Raw genomic sequence first — 16,326 nt, 5'->3', positions numbered from 1 at the left:
CTTCATTTAGGGTAACCCTGTACATAGGATCAACATAAATAGCCGCTAATAATACAGGGTTATCGAGGAGACATTTTTCGCATAGATGCTTTTATAGCATCTGCAATGATGCTACTGGATTGTGAAAGTTTATAAATGAGGTTTTTCCACTCTTTATAAAAAGACCCTGGTGTCAAATCTTGTGCCTGTAACCTTTTGGTGACTAAATAGGGCTCCCAAAGTAATTCTTCTAATTGATATGTCTGTCGCCATTGCAAATCAGTCAAGGTTATGTCTGGATTGGCCATGTCAATTAAACTGTTTTTTATTTCCAAGAGCCGCTGAATCATTAAGTAGGTGCTACCCCACCTAGTGGCTTGATCTATTATTGCACCTTTTCCTGTTCTACGCTTCAATATAGCATCTATTTTAGGCGTCCTGGCCATGACTGAGGTTTGACGTAGCTTACTTAGTAAAGTGTGTACATGCTTTTCTTTCAAACCATCACGAATAGCAAGCTGAAGGGTATGTACTGCACACCGCATGTGCTCAATTGTATGAACAGCTGTTATGCTGTTTACAGCACTAACTAAAGCTTCATCTGATTCACCTTCATTCAACTCATCATCACGTTCAACCTCGTCCCCAATCATATCTGCATTAAGTTTCTCTATTGTTTTTGTCATGTTAGAGGCATTATCTGTCACAATCGCTAATATCTGTTCTTTTCTAATTTCAAACTCTCTCAGAACTTCCGTAACAAATTTTTGAATAAATTCACTTGTGTGTTGAGCTTGTGTATCCCGTACTGATAATGTACGGATGGCTATTTCATTTTTATAATCCACAAATTGAACATTTATAGCGAAACATTAATTCGCTGTCTAGTACAAGCGTCCATTTTCAAAAAACAAAATTTCCCATGTAATATATCCTTTAACACTCTTTTCTGACACTCGGCTTCCTTCACCACCATATCTCTTATATCATGTCTCTCCAGTGATACTCCCAATTTGTTGGCCATTTCTCCATTTAATCCGAGGAATGCTTTCGAAGAGAACAGTTGAAGTGCAGCTGCATTATTCACCACCAGCTGTATGATATGTCTCTGGAACTTTTCTTTAGTCATGGAAATGGTCACTTTTTGACTTGTGAAGTAGCTTGAGACAGAGGTTTGTCTACTTATATCGCTGTCTCTCTTTGTGTCTTCACTGTCTTCTTTTTTGACAGACTCGAAGGCATCAAAATGATGTCTTTCCAAATGCCGCTTCAAATTTGAAGTTTTATTGATGAACCTGAGATTGCAAACGGCCCCATCTTTCTTTAATACTTGGCAGATTAGTGCATTTTTATCTCCACTCTCTTTGAAATATTTGAACACTGCGGACTTTTTACTTTTGCAAGCCATGGTACAAGGGTTGCATTCTTACAAATTATTTTTCTCTAATTTAATATTAACTACTATTAACTACTTGTCATGGATTGCATTAAGATTAGGTAAGCATTTTCTACAAGCGAGAAATTGTATCGTATACAATATACATCAACTGGTCATTCCGACACTTAGGCATGCAAGCCAGCATGTCATGTTCCAGCATTGCTTGAACATGCCCAGACATGTCTACGTGGTCGTTACTGTTAGTTACGTCACAAAGGTAAATTAGCGATCGGCCGATCGCTTTTTTCTTGTCCACAATTGCCGATGTATTGCGCAAGCCACACCTGTACTACAATCAATTATTGCGCAATCCCGATTTCGACTAAATCCACTGAACACACTCCATGTGACCTACCGCGTCGCATCATTATATCGCGGTGCAATTTATGAGACGAAGACAAGAAAACAAATCGCATTTTTTTCGGAACCCATTTTACGTTATATACAACCAAGCTGAGAAAGCCGATGACCTAACCTTATATACGACACTTCAGATCTAAATTCGGAAATATTACATAATATTTAGGGATTCCCAAATAGTCAAAACGCCCCTCTTTGCAATATAGTTTTGTTTTTTACTAGTAGTCGTTAGCGGCAATAAGGTTTTTTAGATCGCCGAAATCAAATTATTCGCAAATAATATTTCTGAGAAATTTAAGTTGTCTGTTTTTTTTTATCCACAAAAGTATTTTTAACACTTGCCAGTAAATACCATTTATTAGAAAAAGAAAAGCAGTGAGGAGTTGTAATCAGGTAATCGTAAAATAGCCGGTTGCATTGGCCACTAATCGACATCAATAAATATTAGTATACATATATATATGGTAATTTGATCGTATAGCAAAAAATGAATTAAGTGTGCAACCCCGTTAACGACCGCGACTGCTTGTAGTTCTCAAGCATGAAACTTAAGTTTCACAGAAAACAGTATATCAGAATGCATTACCGCTATTTTTCACGACAAAATAACTTTATCAGTCCATATTGCTATATCAAAGTATTCCGATATACTTTTTCAAATTTTAAAGTAATAGTCACTTTTCGCAAGCTGTTTGTTTGTTTCGTTTCCGTGCAAAATCTTCAAACGATTTTATGCACTTTGTCATTAGTTTTTAAGACGACAAAATAGAATTGTTAGATTGTTTGGTATATATATTCATTTTTCAGTGCGCGTTACAGCATTCTTTCACGGTTGCGTGGTGGATATTGTCGCCATTTTCGCATTTATTTCCAGTTACGTCGGGAAATTATTAATTATGTAAAGTTATTATTAATAACTAAACGCACTCACTTTTAGAAAACCTTCCCGCAAGGCGTTTATTCTCGCCAATCCCGCGAGCGAATGGAAGTGAAATCAAAATTTGAATATTATTATGTTCACATGTCTCGCTTAGATCCAACCAAGGTCATATATTAAATAAGTTGTTTTCATACGTTTTGTTACGATACCTCAATAAACTTTCGCAAGTCGGAAAAATAAGTTGCTTTATTGGGAAGATTAGGAAAATATAATTTATACTTTTTCCTGCGCTTTGGCGAATAATTTTGTTTATAATATTTAAAAAAAAACGACTTGTCAGAAAATAATTTCCTATTGTGCTAAAAATGTAACCCATTACCGATACCAGCACTTGCCTTATTGTTTTATTCTGTTCAAAGAAACTCAATGTTGCGTCGTCTTACGAAATAAAAAAAGAATCTCTAACATAAATGACAAGCTACGGACGTAAAATGTGTGGAAAACTGCCCGATTATAATTAATTTTGATTCATATTTTTGCGATCTTGCCAAATCGTTATCGCCGTTTAAAAATACCAAGATCCGTGATATAATCCAACACTATTTACTTTAGAACAATAGTAACTTGATTAATTATACAACTATTTAGTTCTGTTAAGTGTTTGGAGACGCCAGAAATTATAGAATTAAAATCGGCGTAATTATTATTTCTCAACCCTAGAAATTATTAAAAAATCAGAAAAGTAGAAAAAAAAATAATTCTTTTGTCAGGAGCTGGAGCCGCTGAAATTTCTGGCAGCTCCGGCTCTGGCTCCAGCTCCATCTATCATGGCCAGCTCAGCTCCAACTCCGACTCCGGCTCCATCAAAATGTTACGGCTCCATGGCTCCAAGCTCCAGCTCCAGCTCCGACTCCCCAGCCCTGGTTTTAACACAAGATGGAAGTCGTATGCCAATGCGACTCATGTTTATCCATTTCATCGTTATTTATGACATCTACTGCAGTATTATAAGACATGGTTTGTGACTGGAAACAGCATCATTAGATACTTCTACCTAACATCGCTCGGATGACCTGTTAATTGACTTGGCCTGCAACTCACGGTGAACGAAACTAATACTTAACACTGTTTGTTATAAAGTACTGCTGTAGACATTATAACGCTCCATGTTATTCATCCAATTGATGATAGTCCAACTCAACTTCGATGAATTCTTCTGTTATTCATTTATTTTACCAAAGAATATATATTTTTGTTTGCAGACTGTGATTGAATGTCTAAAATATGCAACAACTGGAGACCAACCTGCAAACACAAAGGGAGGAGCATTCGTTCATGACCCTAAATTAGTTGGTGAATCTGAAGTTAGAGCTCAGGTGAATCAGTTAAGATAATATGAAAGTATGATACAAAAAGATGATAATCAAGACATCTTTATATAGTTTATGTAAATTAAGTATGTTCGTGACTTTGTGTATTCTCCAATGATGAAATGTTACGGCTTGTGGGAAACTTTTTACTCTGAAAATTTGAATTCTCTTTATCACAAAATGACTGATAAAATATCAATTGTAAGTATCTTCTATGACCACTATCTCCCTTCTATTCACTTTATATGGTTTATAACCTAGAATAGTTTCAGGTTCTTTTCCTCATAATTGATCACCCATTAATAAAGTATCATTCATTTTTAAAAGGTGGGATTAAAATTCAGTGATCTTCAAGGTAGAATATGTTGTGTCAAAAGAAGTTTGCAAGTCACTCAGAAAGCAGATAAAGTTATATTGAAAACACTTGATTCTGTTATTTCGAAGGCAAAGTAAGAATTTGATAAATAAGTTAATATTTTTTTAGTAATTATAAGTGACTGCTTGTTATACAGCCTTGTCCAGAGTGAAGTCGTAAAAGTGTTGTATAAAAGAGAGGAATCCTCTCTGTATTTCATATACAATATTTATGTCTGAGAAAATTGCTAGACCTAATGTTGTAGTAGACTGACTACCTTAATATAACTGCTTTCTGGTTGGTTACAGCTTTCACTAGTCATTCTCCTACATACTCGGATCTAACCTGGACATGACTCGATTAGAAGGATTCAGTTTGCCAACCTCTTACAGGATAAACAATATCCCATCCCTAATTATTTTCTCTATTCTGCAGAGGTGATGAACAAGTTTCAACGACATCAAAGTGCACTGATATTAATATAGAAATGGTCAATTCACTCGGTGTTTCCAAAGCTGTTTTGGATAATGTCATTTTTTGTCATCAAGAAGATTCAAATTGGCCTCTGTCAGAAGGAAAAGTGCTCAAGAATAAATTTGATGAGATTTTTGCTGCAACAAGGTAGATTTATTCTGTGTGTCTCTTCATCTCTGCCTACTGAAACATAATATAGACTTTCTATCGATTATGTCATCGGCTTCTTTTGAATTTATTTGGTATACCGAACTTGTTGTTTTATCAAAAACCCTTTTGCACAAGGCTCAACAGTTGATGCATTGTGCTATCACACCTCTGGGCTCTGATTACCCTTCAACGGTTCCCAAAATTGGATCTCATTTGTCATACTTTTGAGCAAGATGATTACTGGACTCTTTGCCAACATAGTGGTTTAGATATCCCCTGGCATGTTCCTTCACCATCAAGTCCATGCATCTGAAACAAATAACTGGTTACCTAACATGGACTGGTACCAGGAAGAGTGGTCATGGTTTTCCATCTGATTTAACCTATTATCAATTTTCTCTCTCTCATTCTAAAAATTAGGTCCTAAATGAATTTTATATTGAGATAAATTCATGAATTTTTTAGATTTTTTTTCAAATTAATCTCAAATATACTTGTAGAGTGTAGTTGTATTACACCTACATGTGTTTAAGTTTAAAGCTTTACTATAAAATGATTGAAATCATATACGATTTGATTCTTTTTCCAGGTAATGTAAGTCTAACTCAATCTTTAATTTATTTAAGATACATCAAGGCTCTTGATGTAATTAAAATGACTAAGAAAGCAAAAGAAAAATCGTATAGAGAGGAAAAACCCAGACTGCCGTTTCTTGAAGAATATCGGGAAACAGCAAAAGAAAAGAGACAGAAATTGAAGGTTTTTGAACTAATTCAAACATTTTTATTTTATCGAATGATGGCTGTATTCTATTGTGTCTGTGTTTATCTATATTAAAAATACTAGGTATCTAAGTTTTCACTTTATTTATATGTGGCATTGTTTGTGGAGTTTATATTGTGATGTTTGAATGTTACAAGCCTGTTTGTATGGATTTCAGAGTTAATGATATATTTGATGGTTTGGGGATAAGAAAATAGTAGAACCCAACCGTAACTTGAAGTTCGGATAAGTGTAAAACTTATTTTCCGCTACTTATTTGACTAATTTATTTACATAACAATTTTGTTGCCAGAGATTTCTATTAGGCTCTTTCTTGTGAGTGTTAAATGGCATGCTTTGGGTTCTGTGTCCCGGAATCTACTGAATAGCTGTCTGAACAATATATTTGAATGCCACTTTTAGGAAGTCAGTAGTTCCTAGTAACTTTTTTAGCTGTTATCATTCCAGTATAGGTAGGAAATTGTGTTCCTGTGCTAAACAAATTCAAACTATTGCCTCTGGTGCCTCACATTGTGAATATTTTCATATAACATAACAACGTTTTTTTTTATTTTGATCACAACAGGAAGAAGAATTCAAGTTGTCTGCTGCTAAAGAAAGTGCAAATCAGCTTGAAAATCAGTTAAAACCGATATGTGATCAGTTGAAGGAAAAAAGGGAAGTTCAAAACGAAATTTTGGAGGTAGGCCTATGTACTGTCTATAGTTTTGCTTTATAATGTTAGTTAGCCCATAACTTCCAAAGAAGGATAGGAGGGTTTTAATATTTATCTTTATATTTTTATTTTTCTCAACGCTAACCTTATATTAATGGGGAACAGTTTTTGTATGCGACTTGTGTATCTAAACTTGGTACCGAGTCTGTGCATGTTATTAATGTTTACAATTGATTTAATGATTAATGTTACAATATTCTTTTTATTGATATGTTTCACCTCTTTTTTCTGAATAATCTCTAACACTTGCATATCTATTGTATTTGAATTGGCCCTGACCTTTTTTATTTAATTATAGTATACAGTGATAAATGGTCTAGTCCTGAGTAAAGAATATTGAACCCATTATGACTGAGCAAAAGAAGTTATTACCTTACTTTCGATAGAATTATTTTATTCCATTTACTCAAATTAATTATTTATTGTGGCCTAGTGGTTAAAACGTTAGACTTGATGAACTTGAACTATGATGGCATCGCAAGGTAAATTTTTGGGTTCAAACCCCATCTAAATTGTCCACCAACTTACCCAAGGTGTAAGAATTGGGCAGGCAAATCTAAATTGGAAAGATTCTGGGCCTCACAAACTAAAGCAGCATAGTTGCTTGTGCAAGGGCAAAAATGATATGAATATGTTGTGAAAATATATACACACTTGTCACAGCTTGATATCAAACTTCGGCAATCGTGCGACCGGCAGAATCATTTGAAGAAAGATCGAGAAATGTTGGCAGAAAGAATTCAGAATCTATTTCATGTAAGTATGGATCATTGTTAGACTTGAAGTAGACTTATGAATTGTTTTGTTGTTTTTAGTATTCTTTTTCTAGTGGTTGTAAAAAATTGCTTTTTCCTTTATCACCTGCTGGACCAATTACTTTGACCACTTCAATCTGGTGGTCAGCAAAGTCGGGAGTTTTTTAAAAATTGTTCAGTTACTTAAGTTGTGTCCGAAATAATGGTGGGGGAATTGTGGGTAAAAATGATTGTTTTGGCCCTCATGTCCATTGCTCTGTTGTTCTTAGTTATAGGGGAATTGTTGACAAAGCAATTGATTAAATGGAAATAAATATTCATTATTTTGTATCCATAGATGTCCGCCATAAAGTGTGGCTCAATAAATTATAATATTTTTTTTTTAAATAGTAAATGTTATGGACACCCTTTGTGTATTTCTATTTCGTTTCAAATTTTTTTTTTTTCATCACTTTTTAAGATTGTCAAGTCTTGCGGTTTAGCTTTCTTAGGCAAAAGAATTTCACTTGTGCTTTACTTTCTAAGGGAACAGATGCCCAGTTGACTCAACTAATACAAGGGCAAGAAGATCTTCTGCAAAACAAGAGAAATAAATTAGATAATTGTCAGTATCAAATTGAACCAATCAAAAAAGAAATTGATGCGTTCACAAAAAGAAAAAACAAATTGATTTTGAGACAAGGTATGTGTTGTTAGATTTGTATTAGAAAGCCAAGCTGGACAATCCACATACCCATTCTGTAGTGTATACTCTTTCAAACTTATTAATCAATGATTTTAGTCAGGGATTTAACAAATGAATTGAATATTTGAATCGAATCATAATTCATTATATTTTATATTTCAATTTTGTGTTTTGAAAATATTTAGGACAATTTTAACTTGAAAATTTTAATTTTGAGTTTGTATATCCTCCCATATAAGTCAACCCACTAAAACGATGAATTTCTAAAAATTTGCATATAAGCCAGCCCTACAAATCGTGACCCGTCGTATGCACTTGTCATAGCAAATGTAGCATAGCATAGTCTTCAATCTCAAGAGTTCAATGAGGGCGAGAGGAAAAAAAAATTGTTTTTACATAGCTTACATTGTGCAGGCGAATTGCAACAAGAGTATAAAAGCTTCCAAACAAAGCAAGAAGAGAGAGTAGAATTGCTTGTTAAGACTTCTGATGAACATGATGTATGCAAGGGTCAGGTTCATATTGGTCAGGAAGTATCAGAAGATGATGCTGCAAGATTTGAATCTGAAATGAAAAGAGTTGTAAGAAAAAATGAAGAAACTATGAATGCCAAACAGGTTGGAATTTCACATCCATAGCACATGTCTTCTCACTTTAATCATTTAGGGCTCAATCTAGAATAAATATGAATGTGATGATGGCATTGAGTATGTCATTCAAGATTCATGCTGCACACCAGCACAAATATACAGCTCTTTTCTTGTCATAGTTGCAATAGAGTTTAACCACGACCTTTGTCGAACGAAATATTACAGGAATGCATTTCTATTAGTGTGCAGTAAGACCCTTCAATAGTCATCTTTATTCTTGCTATGGTGATCGATAGTTAGTTTACAATTACAATTTACAATTATTAGTTTTTGAAAATTCAAGTTGATGTTTCAACGACTATTTTATGCCTAGTTACAAAAATTCAAACCTATATTGATTTTCATTATGATTATAAATAAACCAGCATTTTGTTTTTAGTTTTAAAATTTTTTTATACTGTAAAGAGAACCTAACAAATATGATAATATAATTATTATCCCGTTATTAGTTCTTGGTTTAATTCAAGGCATGGAAAACTCTCCACTTTTTCAGACCTGAGATTGTGTTGAAATTAGAGTAATATTATTGCAAATACTAAACCAGTGAATTCAATATATTACTGTTTTTACATTTTTTAGAAATTAAATGAAAGAATTTTGGTCATAAAATGAGACTTCACATCTTAAAATGATAATTTTTCTCATGAAATTAATAAAGAATATAAACTAATGGATGTAATTGAGTTTGAATAGATTCAAATATTCGATCCTTTTTAGACATCCCTGATACATCATTGGTTACATTGACTGGGTTTTCCCGCTCCCCAAGTAAACATGAAGAATTTTATTACAATCATAACAATTTATTTATTTTTTAGAAAAGACTTGAAGAAGACATTGACTCCTGTAGCAAAGAAATTCAGAATGTATTTGGTTCGAAAACTGAAATTGAGGAAGGTGTCAAACACAAAAAACAATCGATCAAAGATAAAAGCAGAAAAATTGAAGAAATAAAAAGAGAAATTTCAAACTTACAATCGTCATCTGATATGGATAGATTAGAAGAATTACAAAAACAACTAGAAAATGCGGTTTGTTGCTTTCTTCCGAAGCTTTCTTCATCATCAAAATGTTTTATATAGATAAATATAGATGATCATTTTCTGCATCATTCAAGTTTGTTCTTCTTACTAATAATAACCTCTGAAACAATGTAAAATTAAGATAGTATCAATAACGGATTTAAAGTATCAAATTTGTGTATATAGGATATAGTAGGAATGTTAGTTCGGAATTTATGTACTCGGAATAGTAATTTAATCTGTTTTGTACGTATTATGACCAATAAATTACTCCAATAGGCAAACTCATTTAATCTTTAAATTGTCTACATTATCACAGAAATTTAAAATTTATTTCCAATGAAGATCAGACTTGTTCTTCGCTTAGTGTTAGCCGCGGCGGTCTGTTTGCCTGTTGAGCAGCTCATCCTACGCCATTCATAATATCTACGATTTTGATGGAAATGTAACTTTTTAAATGCTTTCTAACTAATGTAGGAGAAAGAATTGAAAAATGCTGAGGAATCATTCAATGTGAATGAGTTGAAACAAGAAGTCAAAAATTTATCAAAAATTAAATCTCAACGCGAACACAATCTTAAGCAAATTGATGAAGAAATTGAGAATATGAGAGAACATCAGAAAAGCAGGTTCAGTTTTAATTTATCATCATTTGGTTTTGTTCGGATGGCCGTTATAAGTGTGAATTGGTAGATAAACTTGGTTACAGTGAAAGTAAAATAGGTTTTTTAACAGACTTAGTATTATATGGCTCATGTCAAGCAATAAGAATACACTTGCCATCGTGCCTCTGATTACGTTAGGTGGGTTTGCAGGTTCAAATCTTCTTGGGGATAATTATGTGCAAGTCTATTACTGAACTCCTCATTGCCATATGGTGGTGGTGCACTTAAACCATCAAATCCATGCATCTGAAACAAATAACTGGCTAACTTATCCCATACATGACATAGACTAGTAACCAGTCGAGAGGCCGCCATAACTCACATGAGTAAATCATCTAAACAGCTTTCCTCTCCCATGGGAATGAATATGAAAATCGTATCCTGTATAAAGTTTTTGTTTTGATATTTCATAAATTCGGAATGCTTATATTTTTTTCCTATTAAGTTCAACTTAGTATTTATCATTTTGATTTACTCTTTCTTCAGTTTACTTGTATTCCGATGATGATAATACTTCAACAAATTAAAGAATATAATTCAGTTTGCATCAAAATTATGTCCAAATAAAGTTGGAGAAAATATTACATATCATATGTTAGTGAATAATATGTGATAGATGCTATGAGGTCGGGTGTTGACACTGACATAGGGTATTGATCGGTGACAAATTTGACAATGTTTTGGATTGAATTATTTCTCATATTTTTCCAGGACCAAAATAGAGGAATGGAAAAATCAACAAAAAGATAGAGAAGATAAAATGAGGAAAATAAAGTACAGAAATTCAGACAGTTTGATATCTATAAATCTTCTACAATCTGACAAAAATATTGACGAACAACCTTTTCCCTCTCGACAAAATCTGAGTCGATGGATATCGAAAAAATCAGATGAAGAGAAAATGCTTCGAAAAGATCTAGACAAAAAAAAGTAGGTTCACTTACTATCCGATAGATATTTATCTGACAATAGCTATACAAAAATGTTCATGTTTTGCATATACTCGGTATCAGTGATTTTATGTATTAGCATACTATGAAGATTTCACCTCATCGAACAATTGCTCACACACGTATCCATAATATGTTTCTATCACCTGATATAGTGCTCATTGCTCAGCCTCTTAGATTTTTCTCAGCAATGTCTAAAATCACATTATAAGAATTGTTTATATTCTATTAGGTAGATTCTTGATTCAAGAATATGGGGATTTTTAGAATAATTTTATTTGAAACTTGTCTTTTTAAGCAGTTTACATCTGATTGGCAGACAAATAATTTCTTACTTACCATAGTTAACTTACCAAGTTACCACATCAAACTCAATTGCTACAAATTTACATTGATATGTATAAATTTTTCTGGTGAACATGACCCATTTTAGTATATTCTTCAATATCGCAAAATAATATTTCAAGATGTATTTGGAGTAGTAAATATTATGGTTAATTATCTTGTTCCGGCCCATCGCTGTCAACTATTCAATGAATCATTCTGCGATGAGATTTCAGCAAATTCTTTGAATAATACCACACGCACACTCAGATCTAACTGTTGTTACTTATCGATCTTAAGATCGGTAAGTATATTGATAGGTATTTGTCTGTGTCTGTCTGTGTGTGTGTCTGTTAGATGCACGCGATATCTCACGAAAGCGAGATTGAATCTGCTCCAGATTTTGCATGTGCATTCATCTTATCTCGGACCAGAAGCCTATTGATTTTGGGCGAATTATGTCGTATAATTAGCGAGTTATCAATCAATTATTGATATAGTGATCTAGATTTTTGTAAAGCGAGAGAATTTTGAAACCCGCCGAGTGTGTGTGTGCGATGCGCAGTGCGCAAGTTACAAGAGCGGATGAATCGAAACTGCAGTTTCTGTTTTGGGGGATCCCCTAACTATCGATCGATAAGTCTTCGGTTTCCAACCGATATTCTCGTTACTTTATCATTGACTTACTCTTTATTATTAACAGACAAGAACTCACAAAGCTAAGCACTAGGCTTGACATGTTGACTAGAGATTTACGGGACAAGAACAGCAGAACAAAAGAAATTGAAGATATTATGTTTGAATTATGTGGATCTGAAGATTTTGAGGAAGATTTAAAACAAGTCGATGCTGATATTAAAGAACTACAAGGAAGTAAAGGTACTGTAGTATTGACAAAATAAATACTGGTACTTATTGTTCAAGCCAGGACTGGCGAGCCAGTGCTGTAGTAGGAGTTTGGAGTCGTGAAGCAGTGACATTTTGGTGATGCTCGAGCCAAGTTTACCATAATAAATGCAGAACTTTTAGTTTTAGCTTCGAGGCTAAAAAATAAAGCTTCGGAGTCGTGGTTGAAGCCATTGTAATCTACAACCAACTCCCCATCTCTTATTCGAGCACAATATTTTCGTTTCTTATTTGGTGTATATGGATATAAAGGTAAATGTTGTAATTGGATTATTACTAATTTATTCCAAGCTTTTTTTTATGTTTCTACATTAAATACATGAGTAACTTGTAATTTGTAACATATTATTCAAATTTTGAGTCTTGATGATTTTTTTATATTCTCTGTCTGGATTATTTATCGCATGGGCAAGTTGTTCAAACTTTTTTGATTCTGATAACGAATATTTCTCAAAGATAATTATAGAGTCTAGTTTGGCAAGATGTATTTCATATCGAATATGTCATTGTGGATTTTCCTTGAATTTAACACAACAAGTTGTTAATCTGTTTTTCAGGTCTAACAGATGGGATTCAGTTCATGTACAAAGAATTTTTAAAAAAGTTGCGAGCATCTGATGATCATCAGAATACACCATGCCCATTGTGTCACCGGCTATTTGATCAAGCGCAGGTTATATTAATATCATTGCTAGAATATCATTGTTGTATTTTTTACATCTTGTAGTGAAGAGGATACTGGTCTGCATTATGGAATACGAGTTTAAACGGGTTATGCTCATGGCCGAAACCATATAATCTACTATTTTGAATTCATTTTTAAATCAAATTTTTAAATATGTAACATTGAGTATATTTAAATTGGATCATATTAGGAATAGAATGAGTTTAAATTTAGAAATATAGAGAGGTTAAACAAAAACAGTGATTTGAATGGTTGTCCATTTTTTATAGTTTCCACTTCCAGAAATTGAATAAATTCCTTTTCATCATATTGTGAGACTTTCATAGCTCAACATATCAATTCAGATTTATCTATAATATGTATATAAATTTTGAATCGATTCGAATTTTTAACTCATTTTTATTATCCCTGGGCATTTTGTAATATTGTGTGATCTTGTCAATACATTGTATTAGGATAAATAAAAAGTTATTTTACTGCAGGAAGTTGAAGAATTGGCAGAAGAACTTCATAGGAAACTAGAGCTTGCTCCTCGTAAAATGTTGACACAAGAACAAGATCTGGAGAAGAAACGTAAACGTTATCAAATGCTGCTGCAACAGAGGCCTGCTAAGTATGTTGAAATAATAAAAATTCTTTCTAACCAAGGACTTGAAGAGCCTGTGTATTGGTACCGTTACAGCAAGTTCTCAAAGCACTAAGTTTGCTAAGAGGATTGGTGGACAAGCAGTACAGAGGCCGGCGAGCAATATGGAATAAAAAGTAATCTCCGTCAATAAAAACGGAGAAAAATAAAAGCAATAGAGTTCTAGCGACTTCTTTCATCTTTCAGTACTGAAAATTTGAAACGAATGGTGTAGTTCAGGAGAAAAAGAATCAAAAACTTTGCGAAATGCTCCATAAGTCCATTTTGTGTCTAATATCTAGACGTGGGCAGTTCTTAAATTGTGTATCTCAATACTGAATGAAAAACCCAAGATATGCAATTGATAGACTGATTAACAAACTCAAAATTAGATACTGCCTTGGAGCATTATTTTTATGTAACTTTTTACATACCATTAACTCCTGACAAGGTTTTGTACAAGTAGCCATTATATTAGGTCTGGAATTGTTACTGTTTCATGGCCACACTGCTAGATGAGGTGGTAGAAATGGTACCTGAAAACACTATTTTTCAATTTTGATGCAGACATGGTTAAATTCAACCACTATACTATCTCGACACCTATCATGAAAAATGTGATTTAAGCCCCTGTCAATTTATTTCTCAGTTCTTCACTCTAGAAGTAGCAAATTTGTTAGTCTATGTGCAACAGTATATCTGGTACTTTCAAACAGTTCAGCTTCTTTTTCATAGGGAGTGTCAGTTAGTTACCATCTAATTGAAATCTCCAATATATCATTTTAGAGAAGAAATGGACAAGTTGAATTCAGAAGTGATTCCTGATATCAAAAAACAAATCACTGATTTGAAAAACAAAATCACAGAAGTGAGACAAATCATAGATGCTAAGGAAGCTGCAGTTCGTAAAGTACAAGAGGAATGTGCAACTGCACAATCTTGCTCCAATGATGTTGCACAAGTGGAGAGTATTGTGGTACGTTTTTATAAATTGTATTGATTAATATATTATAATTGTATTTTCAAATAGTTCTAATCAACCTATCAGGCAGTGATGTTTTAGGATAGATAATATACTTTTGTGAGTTAACGATCTCAGTTTGCCGTAATTTTGAAGGGATATTGTGATGCTCATGTTACAGCCTTATTTGGGAATGTAAATGGAAATGAATAGTTAGTTATTAGATCTCAGCTCTAGGGTACCCTTATTCTCATTCGTTCTATGTGTCTGTGGAAGATTCTTTGGGCTTGAGTCAGGTCAAATTGTACTGTTTTGGCTTTTTTAGCTTAATTCCTAGCAATCCAGTATCTTTGCTTGTATAAGCAGTAAAAGGTTTATACTTTGCCTTGTGTAAAATCTATTCCTCGGTTATTTCGTTTTAGACAGAAATAAAAGATCTCACAAGAAAGATAGGATTTGAAGAAGCACAATTACCTACTTCCGGATCTTCAGGACAAAGTTACGATACATTGAGTGCAGAGAAGCAGAAATTATCAGCAGAAATACAAAAATGTAAGAAGTTCACTTAATAATAGTTAAGAACCGAAAAGGTTTCCCAAAATGAATATAACGATTCCAAAACGATCAGACTAATAGCATGCAGTGTCATATATGAAAACTACAATGACTTTCTAATTCTTTTTTTTTCAGATAGCAAAACTATTGATGACAAACGTGACCAAATAGAGAAACAAACGGATACATTGAGGTTGTTTGGAGAAAACGTTAATTCACTACAGGTTTGTTATCAATCTCATCAAATAAAGAAAATTTTAGTACGAAATGTTTTGTTACATGTTTATCATAGTGCTGTAGTGTCATGGAAAAATTTTTACCAAACTTTTCACTCTGAGCAATTTGAAAAACAACTCTGACTTCTGGACGGAAGACTTTAATTGTCTGTTAAGAATAATAATTCTGTTTAATGCTTTCTCAGTTTTCATTGGATTATTTGACTTCCATTATCAGCATTAGAAGTCAGAAAATCTGACTCTGAGGTAATCAAAAACATGAGTCTGATTCTAATTCTGATTTCAGTAAAAACATGAAATTTTGACTACATAGCACTGCTTTATCGCTAATTAGTTGAATATTTCATAATTTTTAGTGGAACGTGTCTAATAGGGTTGTTTCTTGCGAATATAGTCGATATACTTCATCAAAAACAATTGTTATTAGTTTACTGTCAATATTTACCTACAAGAACATGTGGTTTCCCAAGCTTTGTGGTGTTCATTTCCAATTCACACAAATTCATAGTCTTTTCTCAGTTCATGGTTTCAAGCTTTAGCTTTGCATTCTTAAATTGCAGGTTATTTCATTGATTCCACCTGATGTTTATGCAGATTATTTTATTGAGAGTGGCTTGTTATTAACTCTTGAAAACATTTAAAATTTATTCCTTCATTGACCAGAAGACCAAAAGCAATATCTTCTTTGTGAAATATAGGACAAATCTTAAATTAATCTTAAATCTTAACGTAAATTTCCATTTCGAGGGTTTTAAGACAAGAGGGAATATTTTGAAGTTGAATAAGTTTTCATTGAAAAAAAT

General features: G+C 33.2%; 1 protein-coding gene across 1 annotated transcript in view; it reads left to right on the top strand.

Moving 5' to 3' along the window:
• LOC120328024 (DNA repair protein RAD50-like) overlaps positions 1-16,326 on the top strand; it is a 30,317-nt gene that overhangs the window by 4,820 nt on the left and 9,171 nt on the right. Inside the window, exons 3-19 of the mRNA XM_039394401.2 lie at positions 3,920-4,033; positions 4,355-4,476; positions 4,818-5,003; positions 5,633-5,765; positions 6,355-6,471; positions 7,168-7,260; positions 7,785-7,941; positions 8,359-8,561; positions 9,413-9,625; positions 10,094-10,245; positions 10,993-11,211; positions 12,259-12,434; positions 13,019-13,134; positions 13,629-13,759; positions 14,558-14,747; positions 15,155-15,284; positions 15,423-15,511. Coding sequence (XP_039250335.2) covers positions 3,920-4,033; positions 4,355-4,476; positions 4,818-5,003; positions 5,633-5,765; positions 6,355-6,471; positions 7,168-7,260; positions 7,785-7,941; positions 8,359-8,561; positions 9,413-9,625; positions 10,094-10,245; positions 10,993-11,211; positions 12,259-12,434; positions 13,019-13,134; positions 13,629-13,759; positions 14,558-14,747; positions 15,155-15,284; positions 15,423-15,511 — 2,541 coding nt within the window. The remainder of the gene's footprint in view (positions 1-3,919; positions 4,034-4,354; positions 4,477-4,817; positions 5,004-5,632; positions 5,766-6,354; positions 6,472-7,167; positions 7,261-7,784; positions 7,942-8,358; positions 8,562-9,412; positions 9,626-10,093; positions 10,246-10,992; positions 11,212-12,258; positions 12,435-13,018; positions 13,135-13,628; positions 13,760-14,557; positions 14,748-15,154; positions 15,285-15,422; positions 15,512-16,326) is intronic.

This window comes from Styela clava, chromosome 7 (genome assembly GCF_964204865.1).
Source record: "Styela clava chromosome 7, kaStyClav1.hap1.2, whole genome shotgun sequence".
NCBI classification, from domain to species: Eukaryota; Metazoa; Chordata; class Ascidiacea; order Stolidobranchia; family Styelidae; genus Styela; species Styela clava.
The sequence above is the reverse complement of the archived record's forward strand: the minus strand, read 5'-3'. Positions and strand labels throughout refer to the sequence as shown.